We start from the raw sequence: 16,958 nt of genomic DNA, 5'->3' as shown, positions 1-16,958 counted from the left end.
TGTAATTTTCATTTTAAATGACTACAGACTGAGTAGATGAATGGGATATGTAAATACTCTCCTATTGTAAGATAATTAGGTTGTCAATTTTTTGATAGCACTGAAACTAAAATCTCAGTAAATCTAACTTTTCCCATACTTTGGGTTATTCCAACAAATGGGAATCCCATCAAAAAAAAAAAAATCCCAACATTTGTATGACTTACCACACATTGCCACAGTTTATTTTAGTAAGCATCTGTGATTTTGCTCTGCAGCACTCTTTCACCTTCCTCTGATAATAGTACCCTAATTTTCCCAAGGGAAACCAAGCCCACCCTCATACCCAGTACATGTGGTTTGGGAATAATTGACTTTACTCACATCCCTTCCCACTTCTCCAGAGAGTAACATGTGGTTTAGGCCTGGCGAATCAGGGCACTACATTCCCCTGGCCACAGTTCAGGGATGGGCATGTGACCCAGATGGAGCCAAGTAATTGCTCCCTAAAGGTACTTAGTATTCAGACTTCTATCACTATATTTTTTCACTGCTTTTGAACTTGATATATATGGAATCTCATGATGTGACTGCAACCTCTTAGCCTCTTAGCAGCCTACACCTGCTGTCATAATGAGAAGAAACTTGGGGGTCGTGGGGGAAGGAATGAATGTTTGCATGTGAGAGGGACATGACTTGTGGACCGAGGATTGACTGTGGCAGATGATGTTTTCCAAAAATGGTTGAAGCAATATTTCTGGTCCTACTTGTTCTTTCAGAACTCTACCACGCTTCCATCAAGAAATGGACTCTATTTCCCTTCCCTTTGAACCTGGTTGGCCTTGACTGTTCCAATCAAGACTCTGGCAGAAATAATGCTATGACTTCCATAGCTTGATCATAAAAAAAGAGTTTCCTCCTATCTCTTTCTCTGCAGTCACTTGCCCTTGGAATCTGGCCATATGTTGTAATGAAGCCTAGGCCACGTGGCGATGCCACATACAGATGTTCCTTCTGGTAATCCCAGCAAAGACTCCAGGAAACAGCCAACATCAACTGCTGGGAATGAACGAGGCCTCAGATGGTTCCAGATCTTAGCCTTCAAGCTGCCCCAGCTGATGCCCAGAGGAGCAGAGATGAGCTGTTCCCATTAAGTCCTACCCAAACTGGAGATTCATGAGCAAAATAAATGGTTTAAGCCATAGAAATGGTTTGTTATGCAACCATAGATAAACAGAATTCTGTAATATCCATGTGTTCTCGGGAAGAGCCTTCTGGTGATATTTGACTGTGGACAAATTATTTTTCTCTCTAGGCCTTGGTTTCCTCAGCTGTAAAATGGAACAATAATTACCATGTCATGGAAATGTTGTGAAGTTTAAGGGAGATAACACACACAAAGTGTTCTTTTCACAACGGGACTTCAATAAATGCTACCTATTATTTCAATTTACTTCCATCAAGTTGTTCTGGATTTACTGCTTTGTATAAATTTCCTTTCAGGGTATGTAGGGTATGTGTGTGTTACGTACACACAAATACAAAATCTGGTTTTGTGCGCTGGCACACACATAGGCACATTGCAACATTGTAGCTTCTACATAGCTCTCTCCCATCATTTGCTTTGTGGGGAGCCAGCTACCGTGTCAGGAGGATGCTGGAGTAGCCTTACAGGGTGGGCCACATAGTGAGAAACAGACCTCTTGCCTCACTAACTTGCCATCTACCTGAGTGAGCTACTTTGCAAACTGATCCTCCAGCTTGAGGCAGCCTTCAGATGACTGCAACCTCTTAGAGATCCCAAGCCAGAACTACTCTGCTAAACCACTCTTGATTCCTACAGAAACTGCAAAAACTGTCTGAAATAAAAATAATTTTATTGCTGTTTTAAGCCACTAAAGTTTGGGATAATTTATTACGCACTAATAGTTAACAGATATATCAACATGAGAAGGGATGTAGGGGAGAAACTGATCCAAGGTTGAGGGCTGTTTTAGGGTCTACATGGAAGGACAGAGGTGGCTGAATGGACTTGAAAGTGCTGACTTTCAAGAATGAGACTGAGTTTGAAATAAATGGCCATGGGGTCTGGAGTAGACAGGGAAGAAAGTAAAGCCGAGGAGGGAAACAGACTTGGAACCGGGATACTAAACTGCAGAGTTCACTGAAGTTGAAGAGCAGGTCTGGTGAGGGCAAAGGACTAAGAAATCCGGAACAAAAGCAAGTTTTGTTCAGAATGTGGAATATCTTGGTTACTGATTTCACAGGTGGGACAGTTCTGGAGAACAAAGTGCAGGATATGGTCACCGAGGTGGGTGGTGGAATGGCAGAGCTGGGGAAAGGTCTTTCTAACTTTCTGGTGAGTACAAGTACACATGGGACGATGCGGCAGCATAAACGGATGACAGCAGACTGTTAGAAATCTTCTCCTAAGATCCCTTCATCCCTAAAGTGATGGCATGAGGATGGAATGCAGGTTGCACGGCTTGATGGTGAAAGCCTCAACGCAGGGGTAGTTGGCCTGGTTGTTGTAGCGACAAGTTAGAATGCCAGCCTTTACTTCTGGTTCAAGATATTGAAGACTTGGGAAGAAGGAAGAACTCAATTTGACAGGGCTTCAAGGGAAGCAGTGAACTCAAGGAAACGTCGAATTTTAGACAAGATCAAGAGGTGCAGCAATGAATGCTCTAGGAAAAGGTTCGAAGTGTAAGGAAGTTTCTTCGCATTGGCATGAGTCTGCTTGTAAAGAAGCTGGAACTTTATTCTGTTGGCAACTGGGAGCCACTGGAAAGTTTTATGCAGGGGACTGACATGATGAGCTCTGAATTTTAGAAAGCTCACCCTGACAGCAGTGGCAGGATGGTGGATGTACTGCGCATGAGTGCTGGCAGGTTCCTTGGAAGGAAAAGGGTTGGTAAAAGTGTCCCTTCCACACAGGTGCTGAGGCCTCATCATCAGCCCACTAACAGAATGGAGTCAGCTATCCAGAAGTAGAGACCACTGAATTTAATGGGCAGTGAGGGAGAGGAGTGGAGGCACTTGAGAAGGCAGTGGCCAGATCTTTCACCTCCTTTCTGAAGCTGTTGTAGATCGTTCAAAGTTCTTCTGATCGGCCATTGAGCCTGGATCTTTAACCGCCAGTTACCCCCAGTTTACTTTGCTTCTTTCGTTCCTGTCCCCTAAATCCACTTATCTTGATCTACTATTTGGTATCCTATTTGTATTTTTACTCTTTTTGGTCTTGCAACATCCAGTTTTAGTACATACCTTGGCTATACCAGTGTGGTAACAAAACTTTCTAAGAGCAGTGTGGTACAGTGGAAAGAGCAACAGCCTGTAAGTTAAAAGGGCTGGTTTCCATCTCAGTCCTGCCATGAAATCTCCGTATGACTTTGGTTAACTCTCTTGACTTCTTTGGACCTCAGTTTTTTTCATTCAGAAAATGGATCTCTAAGGTCTTATCCATTTCAACTTGCCTACCTCTACAATACCACAGGAGCTTAACAGATATTTTCATAATGGTGAAATCCACCTTCTCCAATATAGCACTACAGAATTACAATGGTGGATCATAGGCATCTGAAGAAGTTTGTTTCAAGAAACCTGCTTAATCAATACAGGAATAAAGTTTGAGGCAGGTATTGTACTCCAGGACATTTTCCCAGACTAGAGGTGGTTATACTCATGTCTAGTAGGTTATCAAGCCTTATGGTTTTTCTTCTTTGGAAGTAGGTGGAGGGTGGCTCTCATTTACCACACACTTTCCAGAGTCAAAGTGCCCTCCCTTGAAATCACGGCATTGTTACCTTGGGCAAACTACTTAACCTCTCTGTGCCTTAGTTTCTTCATCCATAAAATGGGGATAACAGTATATCTCATAAGGTTATTGTGGAGATTAAACAAGTTAATGTATGTAACAGCATCTGGAACAGAGAAAGCCTTGGATAAGCACTAGCTATTACGTGCTAGGCACAAGAGTGTGCAAACCAAGTTCCCCTCTTAAAGAGCTCACTGTCTAGTCAGGAAGATGTTCAAACATATGACCATAACACAATGTTCTGAGTTCTCTAACAAGATGTGTAGTAACTGGTGTATGAGCAGAGGCAGGAAAGCCTGTCTCATCCTAGAGGGAAAGGCAGGGGCAGGATACGCTTTTTGAGGGTAAAATTTGGGTCTGATCCTTAACGAAGAGAATTTAACATTGGCAACATTGGGAATATGGAGCAGTCAGAGGCAGCATGGGGAAGGCAGTTTCTGGCTCCAAAAGACAAATACAGTTAGGAGGATATGTGGTAGATAGTAGCTGACGCCAGAGCATCAATATCATTTGAGAGCTTGTTACAAATGTTGGACATTAGGCTCTACCCAGACCTACTCATCAAAATTTGCATCTTTAACAAGATCCTCAGGCAGCTCCTACTGAACACTAAAGTTTGAGAACCACTGCCTACAGGAGAGTCTTGAGCCAAGCTGCTTAGGTTTAAATCTTGGCCTTATTGTTTACTTATAATGTGTGACTTTAGGCGAGCTATTTTACCTGCTGTCTATGCCTCAGCTTCCTCATTTGTAATCAGAGACAATAGTTTCTACCTCATAAAGGTGCTCTAAGGACTAAATGGATCAATGTGAAATGCTTAGAACAGGACTTGGAACCTAGTAAGCACCAGGATAAGCTATAGTAACTCTTGATCATATGCTACTTATTACGGTCAGGGTCGGCTTTATAAGCTGCTTGTCTTTCATTTCTACTCCATGACCCGTCACCTTGCTATCTGTCATAGAGGAAGACGCTTGGAAGTTAGAAGATCTGCGGTTATAAAGCCCAGCTCCTTTCAATTCCTAGCTCGTTTGTGAAGTTGGGTGAGTTCTTGATCTGTTTCCTCAGTCAGAGTGGCGGGGAATCTTAATTAAACCTGACTCACTGGGATGCTGTGAGGCTAAAATCAAAGAATGTAAGTTAAATTGCAAAATCGTTTCATTTACCACCTTTCCAAGAGTTTCTAACTGGCTTGAAAACAAGAGGTAACTCAATTTAGGGGGAAAGACGGAAAAGAATGCATTGGAAGATCACGGGTGGCGTGGAGGGAGAGCCTGGAGGTTATTTGTCTCACTTCATGACTTTCTGAAGGCTTGGGTTTCAACAACAACCACGTTCCTGGACCTCAGTATTTTTAGCTAATGGGGAATTACAGTAGGAAACTTAAATGCTGTTATTTATTTTCTCTTTCTAATTTATACCTCCATTCAAGAACATGAACAGTCTCACGCATTTGTATAGTCGTCGACAGTTTACAAATAACTTTTTAATGTTGTGTATCACAATATCCCCACAGGGTAGGATTAACCCCATTTTGCAAGAAAACTCTGTTAACATTAGAAAGCATACTGAAAACCCCCTTTAAAAAAACTTTTATTGAGGTCAAACTGGTTTATAACATTGTGTAATTTCAGACGTATACTAGTCTATATCAGTTCCTGTAGCTACCGCATCCCGCTCACCACCAATAGTCTAGTGTTTATCTCACCATACATATGTGCCCCTTTACCCCTTTCACCCTCCCCCGCTGCCAACCACTAATCTGTTTTTTATCCATGTGAAAAACCCCTTTTGACGTGAGCATTTTATCAGATCCGACGTTTCCCAAAGTACAAAATTCAAGAGGGAGGGCAACCACAAAACGTGATTGAATCTTCAGCAAGACCAGACACTGGCTTCGATTTTATGGCCGCGACTAACTATAGACCGGGCCCCTTTTCTCATCTGTTAATAGGGGCAACAACGTCTTCTTCACACAATTGTTCTGCGATTAAATAGGAACAAAGGCTGCAGGGTGAACCTACCACGTCGCGGGGCCTCAAATAAATCCCTTCTTCTTGCCTTTGACAGATAAAGCACGAGGCGGCACTATCCTTCCAGCTCCACTCGTGGCGGAACCCGAAGCCGAGGACGCCCGGGTCCACCTTCTCTACCTGCAGCTACGGGATCGGCTACGGGCAACCGCGACGTCCACTGTCGTTCTCGTAGCGCGGACCATCTCTACTTGAGTTGCGTCCCGGGGGACCGGAGGCCGCCGATAACTGCTCCCATGACCGAGGAATTCGGTCCTAATTCTCAACGGCGCTTCAGGGACGAAGGTGCTTTCCTACTGTCCCTAACCTCGCCTAAAGTAAAGGTCGCGGGAAAGACTCCCCTCCAGCGACCGACGCCATTTTGACCGCGACGTGTGACGCCACACGTAGCAGAGAGCGCAGCCGATTGGCTGGAATACGGCAGCCGGAGGAGAGGCGCGCGAAGCCCGGGAGGAGGGTGAGGAGGACAAGCGAAGGAAACTACAATCCCAGCCTTCCTTGCGCGTGCGACAGCATACTGAGAGCGAAAGAGGAGGGAGTTTGGGTTCGGACCACAACTCCCAGCACCGCCCCCGCCATGTCTCTTCTTCCCTTTCAAAACGCGGAGGACAAGAGGAGCAGGGAGCATGGAGGCCTTCTGGCGTCCGCTCTGCGAAAGGCGGGAAAGGCGAACTACACCTCCCGACTGCCAGCGCGCGGCTGCGCCTGCGCCCTGATACCTGTCGCCATCTTGCCCCTTCTGAGGCACCGCAAACAAACCCAATTCCTGGTGTCCCCTAGTCTTGGCGGAGGAGCCTTTTAGATGAGCCCCGAAAGGCCGGGCAGGTGGGTGACTCTCAGACAGGGTACTGGGAAGAGCTGGCAGGTTAGCCAGGCTGGAGGAACGCAGGGCCAAGCATTCGGACCCGGCTTGGGGCGCCCAGCCCCATCCTCCGTTGTCTCCTAACGGGATCGTGGGGCTCCCCGAGGTGGGCTGAGGGGGGGGGACTCTGGCAGGCCTGGGACCGGGCTCCCGGGGGTCCAGCTCTGGGGCCTCCCGGTGGGCCTCGGTCGTCTGCCTGGCTGTCCGCGCGCCTCCTCTCTCTCCGTTGTCCCCTGCGCCGAGGAGGGAGCGAGGCGCTGATGCCGGCCGGGGCCCCTGACACCGGCTGCCGGTCCCGAAGGGCTCGGGCGGGGGGCTTGACATCGGGGCGGGCGCCGAGCGGCGCGGGTGAGCAGGGTGGGCGGGCTGCTCTTGTTGTGGTGCTGCGAGCGAGTGCGTGTTTGGGGCGGGGGCGGGGCGGGCTTGCTTGCCTGACACCTGAGTTGGGGAAGGATTATGCGAGAGCCGGCTTCCCGGAGCGGGCTCGGGCCGGGGCCGCCCAGGTTCCCGGTGCAGGGCGGCCCCGCGCTGGGGTCCGCCGGCGGGGACGCGTCGGGATGCCGTGACGTGGTGCTGGATTCGGGCGGTCGCCGGCCGCCTCCGAGCTCCTGTCGGGAGGCGGGGCCTGGCTGGTGGAGGGAGCGGATTCCTCTGGCTCGGCCCCTTCCTCCTCCTCCCCACCCCTCTTCTTTATGTCATCCTGCCGGCTGGGGCGCGCAGTCCAGTTCTCCTCGCTCTGGGTTGGTTCGGAGCTGAGAGGACTATGGGAAGGAGGGGGAGGGGGCCCATCTCCGGGCGTTGAGTTGGAGGTAGCAGCCCCAGCGCCTGGAACGGGGTGCAGCAGTTACTGCGGTTCGGGGCCTGACTCCCAGACTAGACAGCGAGCTTGCTCATTCATTCATTCACTCATTCATTCATTCATTCATTTCACTCTTGGCAATCGTTCATTTGTCCATTTAACAAATATTTACAAGATCTATTGAGTGCTAAGCAGGCATTGTGCAAGCGCCCAGCGCTTTACTGGCGGTTGTCCTTTTATCTTCTAGACCAGGGAATTCCCAGGACGAGGGAAATTCCTGACATCTAAACTTTTGGCAAACGGTTTGAAGGCCTGCAGGATGTAAATTCACCTTTCATTGCTGAGACTGGAGGAGAAAGTTCTTTATTAAGTTCCATGAACCCACATAACGTGCTGGGAGCTTTACACATTTTATCTCGTGTAACTCGTTAAGTGAGAAAGCCGACAGAAGTCAAGTAACTTGCCCAGGGTTACACAGGTAGTAGCGCCTATTTAATAAACAGCGTGCCAGCCACTATAAGAACTTCACATACACTGTTCTCTAATCCTCATAGCAAACTGGGTGAAATTACATCTGTTATACAAGAGTGTAAAATAGGCTCAGATAGGCTGATTTACCCAGCGTCACACAGCCACTAAGTTGAAAGCTGGAGCTAGAATCTAGACGTGTCTGGCTCTAAAAGCCTGTGCTCTTTCCGCTGTCACAGGCTGGAATAGTCAGCTCCCAGGTGGTTACTTAGTTCTTTGGGAGAAGTTGGAAAGTGTGGTGGTGAAATAGGATTCTGAGATATTCTGATGGATTGCACTTCTGAGTGTGTATGGGTCTCCAGGTGAGTGGCTTTTTGAAGGTACTTTGGTTATTTGATTTTTTGTTTTTTGTTTTGGTAGGGAAGACAAGCTCTTTGGGGCTACCAAAAGGAAGCAGGAATGCCTGTTGTGTGGCCAACCCTTTTGGATCTCAGCAGGGATGAGTGCAAAAGGATTCTTCGAAAATTGGGTATGATTTTCATTTTTGATGTGTTATGCCTCTCTCTGATACTTTTCCCTTTGTGTTTGGGTCACGGCTCTTTGCATGGATGTCATATCTCATGTTGCGTCAGAAATTCTTTAGAGGTATACTCTCTGTCTTATTGTTATTTTCTCAGTGCCTAGCATAGTGCTTTGTACAAAGTACGTGCGTAAATCATCATCATCATCATAATATTAGCAACTAGGAGTTCTTGAGGGGTACTGGGCTCTTGTGAGTCCTTTACATTCAACATCCCATTTAATCCTCAAATCAAAAAGGTAGGTATTTTGCTTTTTTTGTTGCCATTTTATAGATGACAAAACTGAAGCTTAGAACCCAAGGTAATGCCAATAGTAAGTCATGGAGTTGGGGTTTCAACCCAGGGAATATGATTCCAGTCTCACTTTAGCATACTTTTAACCTGCATTAATGTATGTGTGAATGACATAGTATTTCTGAATTCTAAATTAATGTAAGCTATGCTGACTTTCCCAAATTGTATTTTACTGTCAGTAATAAAACACTCTTTATGCTTCTAATGAATTATTTAGTGCTTCTTTTCCTTTAGAACAGGCTTTCTCAACTAGCATTTAGCGAGAGAATTAAGCCCTAATGCTAAGGCTACAGTGGATGTTAATCCACTGTATGTAATGAACTAACTTCTTATGCATCTAGCGTGGTATTACTTATGTAGTATCCTTGGGAAAATTGAGAAAAAGAGTTATTCAGATCATTTTCTGAATTCTGTGGTTCAAAGGAGGACCCTTGATTGAGAATACTGCCTTATACTGTGAGAAGGAGCTTACAGTATAAGGCAGTTGTCTTATTTACCAGTGCAGTCTCAGGCCGGTGCATAGTAGCCGCTCCGTAAATGAAAAAATAATTCGAAAGAACATTAAATGTTTTGGCAGTGGATATGAATTATTTACATATCTGTGATTTTTGAGGGGGAAAGTGTGGGCCTTGAATTCAGACAGACCTGGTGTCTTGATCCTTTTACTAATGGCCTGCATGATCAAGGATGAGTTATTTAATCTCCCTAAATCTGTTGACACTTTTGTGAAAGAAAGATAATGATATCTGCCTCGTAAGTTTGTTATTTGGATTAACTGTATATAAAAAGGGCCTGCCTGACATCTGAGTGTATAGTGTTTTAAAGCAGTTGCTTTCAGACATTAATTTATTTGCAAGTGAATCTTCAAAGGAAATCTTTCTTGGCAATTCCTATCTGTCACTCAGAATCATAGCTGCTGTGGCCCTGCCTGCTAATAATCTTTACCCTTTTTATTTCCCTTTAAGCCACTATGAGGATTTCTCTATTTTAAACTCCTTCTTAGCATTATATTTTAACACATCTACAGAGCTTTTTTATAGTCAGTCATTCTTTTACCTTTTTGTTTCCTTTAACTGTGTGTGTAATCTCTTAGTATAATTCACAGATGGTTTTCAACACACTTATGTGCAATTGCTGTAACTTGCTACCTCTAATTATAAAGTTGGACTCATATTTATTTCATAGCTGAAGCAATTGTAGAGGAGGAATAGATCACAATTACAGTAGATTAGATTAAGGTTTCCGGGCTTTGGGGGCCTGGAATCAGGAGATTATGTTTAAATATAAAAATGGTAACCTTTAAGTCTAAATTTATCCTTAATTTTAGTCAGAGCAGTATGGGTAACGCTGCTGGAGAGCTGCTTCTCTACAAAAGAAAACAGCCTTCCTACAGGGTAATGTCATCTTCAATGACCCTTCACTTTAGGAGGTAGCCTTGGTAGTGATTTGCAGAAGGACTTCCTCCCCACCCGTTGACTTATTATCATGACAATGAAACCTTTGAATTGCCTTAAAACTCTAGCTCTAGGTCCAAAGTTTAGAGAAGGTACTGTATTAAAGAATTAACTTAAATATTTTAAGAATTAATTTTGTCCTTTTAAAAATAGTTATAAATTATTTTAACGTAAGATGCTAAACATTTAGATTTTACTTAAGTATAGAGAAACTTGGATAGAGAATTTCTTTATATGTACTGAACATACCAGTGATAGGTAAATACTTCCTTCCTTCTATCCGGCCTCTCCCCTGCCCTATTTTTTAATGACCATTCCTGAGCTGTAACTCTTAACATGGCTTTGTGGACTGTAGTATAATTGAGTGGTTGATTTGTTTAAATGGAATGAGTTGAAGGCTTTAAAAAATGCTTTGGCAAATCTTTGGTTTCCTGTAGTGTTTACATGTGTTTATTATTTCATTATACTTATGTGTCATTAGCGTTAACACTACAATAGAATGGCACCAAAAATAATACCAGAATTTCAAGTAAGTTGGATATTTGTCAGGATCTGAAGATACCCATCAAAACGTGAAGGAGGTTGGGAAGCTAGTAAAGGTTCTTTACAGTAAGTGAATTTCTTGAGAAGGGGAGGAAGTGCCTTGGATTGTGTACCCGTGATAACTGTGTTCTGAGTCCAGTTTTGTGTGAGGTTGCCACCTTTTACTTTCGTGCGTGATTTTTTAGTTAGACTTGGAATGAGACTTCAGATGTCGAAAATCTTTGTCACATTTCGTTATTTAATTTCACTTTTTAAGAAATTGTGTCTTGATCACTATAAATTCCACAGACCAAAAGTGAACTTCTTTTTCTTTTTTCTCGAAGTGCTTCCTCTCTCTGACCTCTTTATTTCTTTTTATGGTATTGCCATTCTCCTCAGCATCTTGCAAACTGCAGAACCTGATTCCTGTCCTTATGCCATTCCTCCCACATTAAATCAATTACAGAGTCCTATCAAATAAAAATTTTTATTTTTATAAGAATTTATTTTTTATTGTATTTTATTTTTCTCCCTGAAGCCCCCCCAATACATAGTTGTATATTCCAGTTGTAGGTCCTTCTGGCTCTGCTAAGTGGGACGCTGCCTCAGCATGGCCTGACGAGTGGTGCCAGGTTCACGCCCAGGATTCGAACCCGCGAAACCCTGGGCTGCTGAAGCGGGATGTATGAACTTAGCTACTCAGCCATGGGGCTGGCCCCCAAATAAAAATATTTTTGGACTGGAAGTAGAGGCCTTATCTTAGCAGGCCCCAAACTTCTCTTCCATTTTTATCCTTCTTTATTCCTTTACATGCATCCCTTGCTGGATTTTAATCACCTTGAGGATAAAGGCTTTGTTTTGTTTCCTGTAAATATTCTCCATGGTACCTTATAGTAGTAATGTTCAATTAGTAGTTTGGTTTGAATTAGTGACTATCCAAGTACAGATGTATTTCTACTTCTTTAATGTAAAATTCTCAAAATAGTCACTAACTGTTACTGGAAGTTGGGTGTCTGTGTGAACCATTGTCTGCTCTTTTGCTCTCTCTGTTCTTTTGCACATTTGTAATTTCCCCCCCTGCCTGCCTAGAGCATAGTTGTCTTTCTGATTAAAGCTTATGCTTCCAGACTAGATGATATGTTTCTCGTCTGTACTTTTACCATTGCATTGTAAACTGTATCATGCTTGTCTGATGACGTGTTTCATGGTAGCTTTATTCTAGAGTTAACTCCTTGAGGGCAGGATTTACCATACTATTTGGTATAAATAACAGGACTCAATACTGATTTATTGAATAAAACACTCCATAAATGGGGCATAAACATTTAGAATATAGCAATTTCTTAGTTGGTTATCCCCAGTGCCTTTCTGAACTCTGGTTTGGGTTGTGATAAAAACTGAAGTATGTGTTTCCTGGAATGAAGTATTTCCTTCACTACTCCAGAGCAGCAGGGCTTTGTCCTTCCAGAGAGACCCCATGAAATAGCTATATGGTATCCAGCACAGATTGAACATGCAGGATAATTCTTTTTTTGTTGTTTTTGTTTTTTTGAGGAAGATTAGCCCTGAACTAACATCTGCTGTCAATCCTCCTCTTTTTTGCTGAGGAAGATTGGCCCTGAGCTACCGTCTGCGCCCATCTTCCTCTGTTTTGTTTGTGTCTGCCACAGCATGGCTTGACAAGTGGTACATAGGTCTGTGCCTCGGATCCAAACTGGCCAACCCAGGGCCACTGAAGCAGAGCGTGTGAACTTAACTGCAACGTCACCAGGCTGGCCACAATGTATAGGATAATTCTGTTGGAGCAGACATTTCTGTTTTCTTTTTTTTTAAATTTTATTTTTTCCTTTTTCTCCCCAAAGCCTCCTGGTACATAGTTGTATGTTCTTCATTGTGGGTCCATCTAGTTGTGGCATGTGGGATGCTGCCTCAGCGTGGTTTGATGAGCAGTGCCATGTCCGTGCCCAGGATTCGAACCAAGGAAACACTGGGCTGCCTGCCGCGGAGCGCACGAACTTAACCACTCGGCCATGGGGCCAGCCCCCCGACATTTCTGTTTAATATAGTCAGCTCACTCTTCTATATAAAGCTTCTTTTTGTTTGTCAGAACTGTGAATAATATGAACTGAATGAGTCTACTAATTTATTATTGGTGTAGTACCCAGTATGCAAGTATCCATGCCTTCATTATTCAGCGAACATTGAGTGTCTCTTGTGTGTCAGGCATTGGCAAATAGCAAATACTGGTAGTAACTTCAGTTGAGTAAGAAAATAACTGTAGTCTGGATACTTATTTCCCATCATTTTATTTTACTCAGATATACCTGTCTTATAGTGTTAATGGTTTAAAACAATAACTGTCTTCTTATTTCTCATGATTCTGTAGGTTGCTTGTCTTGCCTGAGCTCTCTCAGGTGGTGGTATTTAGCCGGTTGACTGGGTTTAGCTGAGATGGCTAGGGCTCTCTCTGTGGCCTTTCATCCTGGGCTTTTTCATGGCTTGGTGATTTCAAGGTTCTAAGAGAGCAAGGCCCTGTGTGCAAGTGCTTAGTGAGCTGCTTTTTGCATCATGTATGCTGACGTTCCATCGGCCAAAGCAAGTCATGTGCCAAGCCCAGAGTCAGTGCGGGAGCAGACTATACAAAGGTAGTACAAAAGGAGTACGCTGGGAGGCAGGCATGGTTCACTGAGAACCATTGAGGGACTTTTTTGTTTTACATTTTGACCAGTACTAGAGACTGACAACTTCATTTCATAATGATTGTTGCTGTGGAAAGATAGTGGAATGAAACTGTCTGGCCTTAGGGTTTAGTATTGTGTCCTTGTTGCTCTTAAGAGCATTTCATGTTCCCTAATCTGCCTTAGTCATTGTGATGGTGGTTTTTATAGATGCAGAAGATCTTAGATCTGGAAGGTACCTTCAAAACCTCTTCTACATAGAGAAACTGAGGCTCAGAGATGAGAAAGGACTTGCCCAAGGTCACACAACTAGTGAGTCACAGTGCTAGAGCAGAGTCTGGTCATTTGACTCTTCAGTAGTTTTTCAGTTGCACAGTACTCATAGTACTCTCAGCTACCCAGGAGGGAGGTGGAATATAGTTTGAATTCTTAGGCAGGCCTAAGGAATTATTGCAAGGATTGGGCAGTGAAGGTACCTTTCAATAGTGCTAAAAACTACACTTATCAGCCTTATTATATCACTTGGAGCCTGTTCCCAGTAGTTGGTAGCATCTGAGTTAAATGTTCTTCAGTGATAATGTGTGAGACAAAATATTTACTGTTAGATTTTTCTAAAAGTTTAACATATATGACTTCTGTGGGGCAGTATGAAAGAAAATGATATACAATTATAAAACTCACATTTTAATCGATGTTATTAGATAAAATTTTTGAGAGGAATTAAAAAAATTTGCATTTTGATTTTTAATTTATTTTTAGATTTCCTGCCCTGAAATTTCACTATATGTAGCCATAGTATTAAAATATTGAAGGCCTATCCTGATAAAATAATTTTCTTCTTCTAGAATTGGAGGCATATGCTGGAGTTATCAGTGCACTTCGGGCACAGGGGGATCTCACCAAGGAAAAGAAAGATCTTCTTGGAGAACTCTCAAAAGTTCTTAGGTAAATTATCATAAAAGTTTGTGAGATGTGACTCTAGAAATTTCCTTTTGAGGGGTTTTATTACTGTTCATTCTCAAGTTGAAGAATAGAGGTGTTCAAGTTGTTGGTGCTTAGAGATCTCATCCCAGTTGTGTGCTTTTTTACAGAAAATTATGTAATTTACCATTTATTCTATAATATAATTGGAAATGGTTTAAGGCAGATTATTTTAGGCTTGAGCTACCTGGGAAAGGGAAATATTTTTGACATGGGTGAAGGAGAGAAGAGCTGGCAGCAACTGAATATGAGGATCTAGAGTGGCGCAGTGGCATTTGTTGGGGAAAAGAAGGAGATACTAGGTAATTGTTGTCTTAATTGATAGAAATGGGTGATGACTGTATAGCAATAGCCTTAAGCATAGTTTATGCCTTCAGCTTCCCATTAGAGGCATTGAATCCATTATAAATTCTAGTGAAAGGTTTTTTGATACTTTGCCTTGATCCATTCTAACATCTTGAACTTTCTCAAAATATGTTTTAACTGAAGTTTTCTTTCTATGTATATTTTTTTTTTTCTGAAGAAGATTCATCCTGAGCTGACATCTCTGCCAGTCTTCCTCTGTTTTGTATGTGGGTTGCTGCAACAGCATGGCCACTGATGAGTGGTGTAGGTCTGCACCGGGGAACTGAACCCCTGCCACTGAAGTGGAGGGCACCTAACTTAACGCTAGGCGGTGGGGCTGGCCCCTCCTTTCTACATTTAAAACCATTTTGTCCTCTTCTTTTTTTAAGTGAAAATAGAGAAGAGGCTTTTCCTGTATTTAATCAACATTAATATAGAGATGTTATTAAGCCAAATCCTTAGTCTTACTGTCCTTTAAATTTAACAGTTTATGTTTTTTGTTTGTTGTTTGTATTTCCTGATAAATTCTGCTTTCAAGCCCTTTGAATAGTTTAGTCCATGGTGTAGATTTAGCTTAAGCAGTAAAGATTGCAATTTGAAGAGTGGTATTCATTTTATTGAATATTTATGAATGGAACAGGTGTAGCCTTTTTCAGTTGTTTAGTATTCACTTTACATGTATTTAATCAGGATCAATATAAGCACATTTTAACCATAGTGGTAACCTAACAGCTGAAGTGTTGAGTAATATCCTGGTGTCAGGTTTCATAGCATATACCCACAGAAAACTAATTATTTTGCCACTTTCATTTCTTCATTATATTCACTGAACCTAAGATTATAGACTCTTAAGCTTTAGAAAGAACCTTAGAAGACTTTCTTCTGAGTGTCAAAATCCTCCTCTCAGTAACCATGATTATGGGTCATTCACTGGCTGTTTGCATATTTAGATAAGAGGAACCTCTACTAATCTTGAGCGTGGTCTGACATTTCTGAGTTTTGATTAAGCTGAATTTGTCTTCCTGTGATTTCTAATTTGCGACAAGTTCTCTCTGCAGTTACACAGAATCAGTATGAATCCTTTTTAATGACTTTAATTAAAGCATTTGAAGATATATTAGGCCCCTGTCTATTTCTTTTCACAAATCAATCTTGTCCCCTCTCCACCAAGCAAAATGTTGACTTACATGAATAAAAGTATAGAAAAGAGCTGCCTGCTTGGCAGAGTTCTATAATGGCTATTTTTTTTCATAGCATCTCAACAGAACGCCACCGTGCTGAAGTTCGGAGAGCAGTAAACGATGAACGGTTAACAACAATTGCACATAAGTAAGCCATTAGTCATACCACCCCTGATTTTTTTATGACGTAGCGTAACATAGTTTTTGAAACAGTCTTCCTATTGTGTAGCAGATTCCTGAGTTTTTATCTTAATAGTAATATCTCTATACTCAGGGATCCTGACCATAGTGGTGTTAACTGTTTATTCAGTTGATTGTTTTTGCATTTGGTTAGGCAAGCTTTAAGTACTCAGGTCAAATCCCGTTACAGTGTAATCTCCGTATGATTAAGGGCCGACACACTTAAGCAGATGATTCACTTACTTGTGAATCAAAGTTTAATAACAGTAGTGTGCTCCCCAAATTTGATGGGCCCTTAGAGGTTCTTTGTAATGGTATTTGATGTGTACGTTGCTTTATAAATAGGCATTATAAATTTTTTGATAACTGACTCTAATATTTCATGTATTTTGAGATTCCGAAAAAAGGTTGTAAAATATGTTATGCTTTTAAGAAATGTGAATACAGTATATCTTAATTTACTTTTAAAAGCCAACAGGATAAAATTGTGAAAGATTATCAAATTGTTTTCAGATCATGATAACTATTTGACAGATGGAGTGGAGGGCATTAATAGAGTATGTGTGGAGATAGTCCCTCCTAAAGAATAGAAGGAACAGAAATCCTTTAAATGTTAATGCAAGATGATAGGAACATTTCATAAAATAAGATATGTTATAGTATAATTCATTTGTTTTTTGTTTTTATGTTTTAGTGTGAAATAAAACTAAAGGAAAAAATTGAGTGTGTTTCCGTATTGTGATAAATAGTGCATTTAAACCAGTTGGCAGTATTTGAACTGACT

General features: G+C 42.4%; 1 protein-coding gene across 39 annotated transcripts in view; it reads left to right on the top strand.

Moving 5' to 3' along the window:
- Positions 1–6,419: 6,419 nt before the first annotated feature.
- EMSY (EMSY transcriptional repressor, BRCA2 interacting) overlaps positions 6,420–16,958 on the top strand; it is a 97,206-nt gene continuing 86,667 nt past the window's right edge. For 31 of the 39 annotated variants that reach the window (XM_070490653.1, XM_070490635.1, XM_014855822.3 and 28 more), the window contains exons 1-4: positions 6,527–6,654; positions 8,379–8,487; positions 14,333–14,432; positions 16,068–16,142. In XM_070490653.1, the coding sequence (XP_070346754.1) occupies positions 8,418–8,487; positions 14,333–14,432; positions 16,068–16,142 (245 nt within the window). In that variant the 5' untranslated portion in view covers positions 6,527–6,654; positions 8,379–8,417. Of the gene's footprint in view, positions 6,655–8,378; positions 8,488–14,332; positions 14,433–16,067; positions 16,143–16,958 lie in introns of all 39 variants that reach the window. The other 8 variants (XM_070490643.1, XM_070490638.1, XM_044752815.2 and 5 more) reach the window with 5 other exon arrangements.

The sequence above is a fragment of the Equus asinus genome, chromosome 20, assembly GCF_041296235.1.
Source record: "Equus asinus isolate D_3611 breed Donkey chromosome 20, EquAss-T2T_v2, whole genome shotgun sequence".
Taxonomy (NCBI): Eukaryota; Metazoa; Chordata; class Mammalia; order Perissodactyla; family Equidae; genus Equus; species Equus asinus.
The sequence above is the reverse complement of the archived record's forward strand: the minus strand, read 5'-3'. Positions and strand labels throughout refer to the sequence as shown.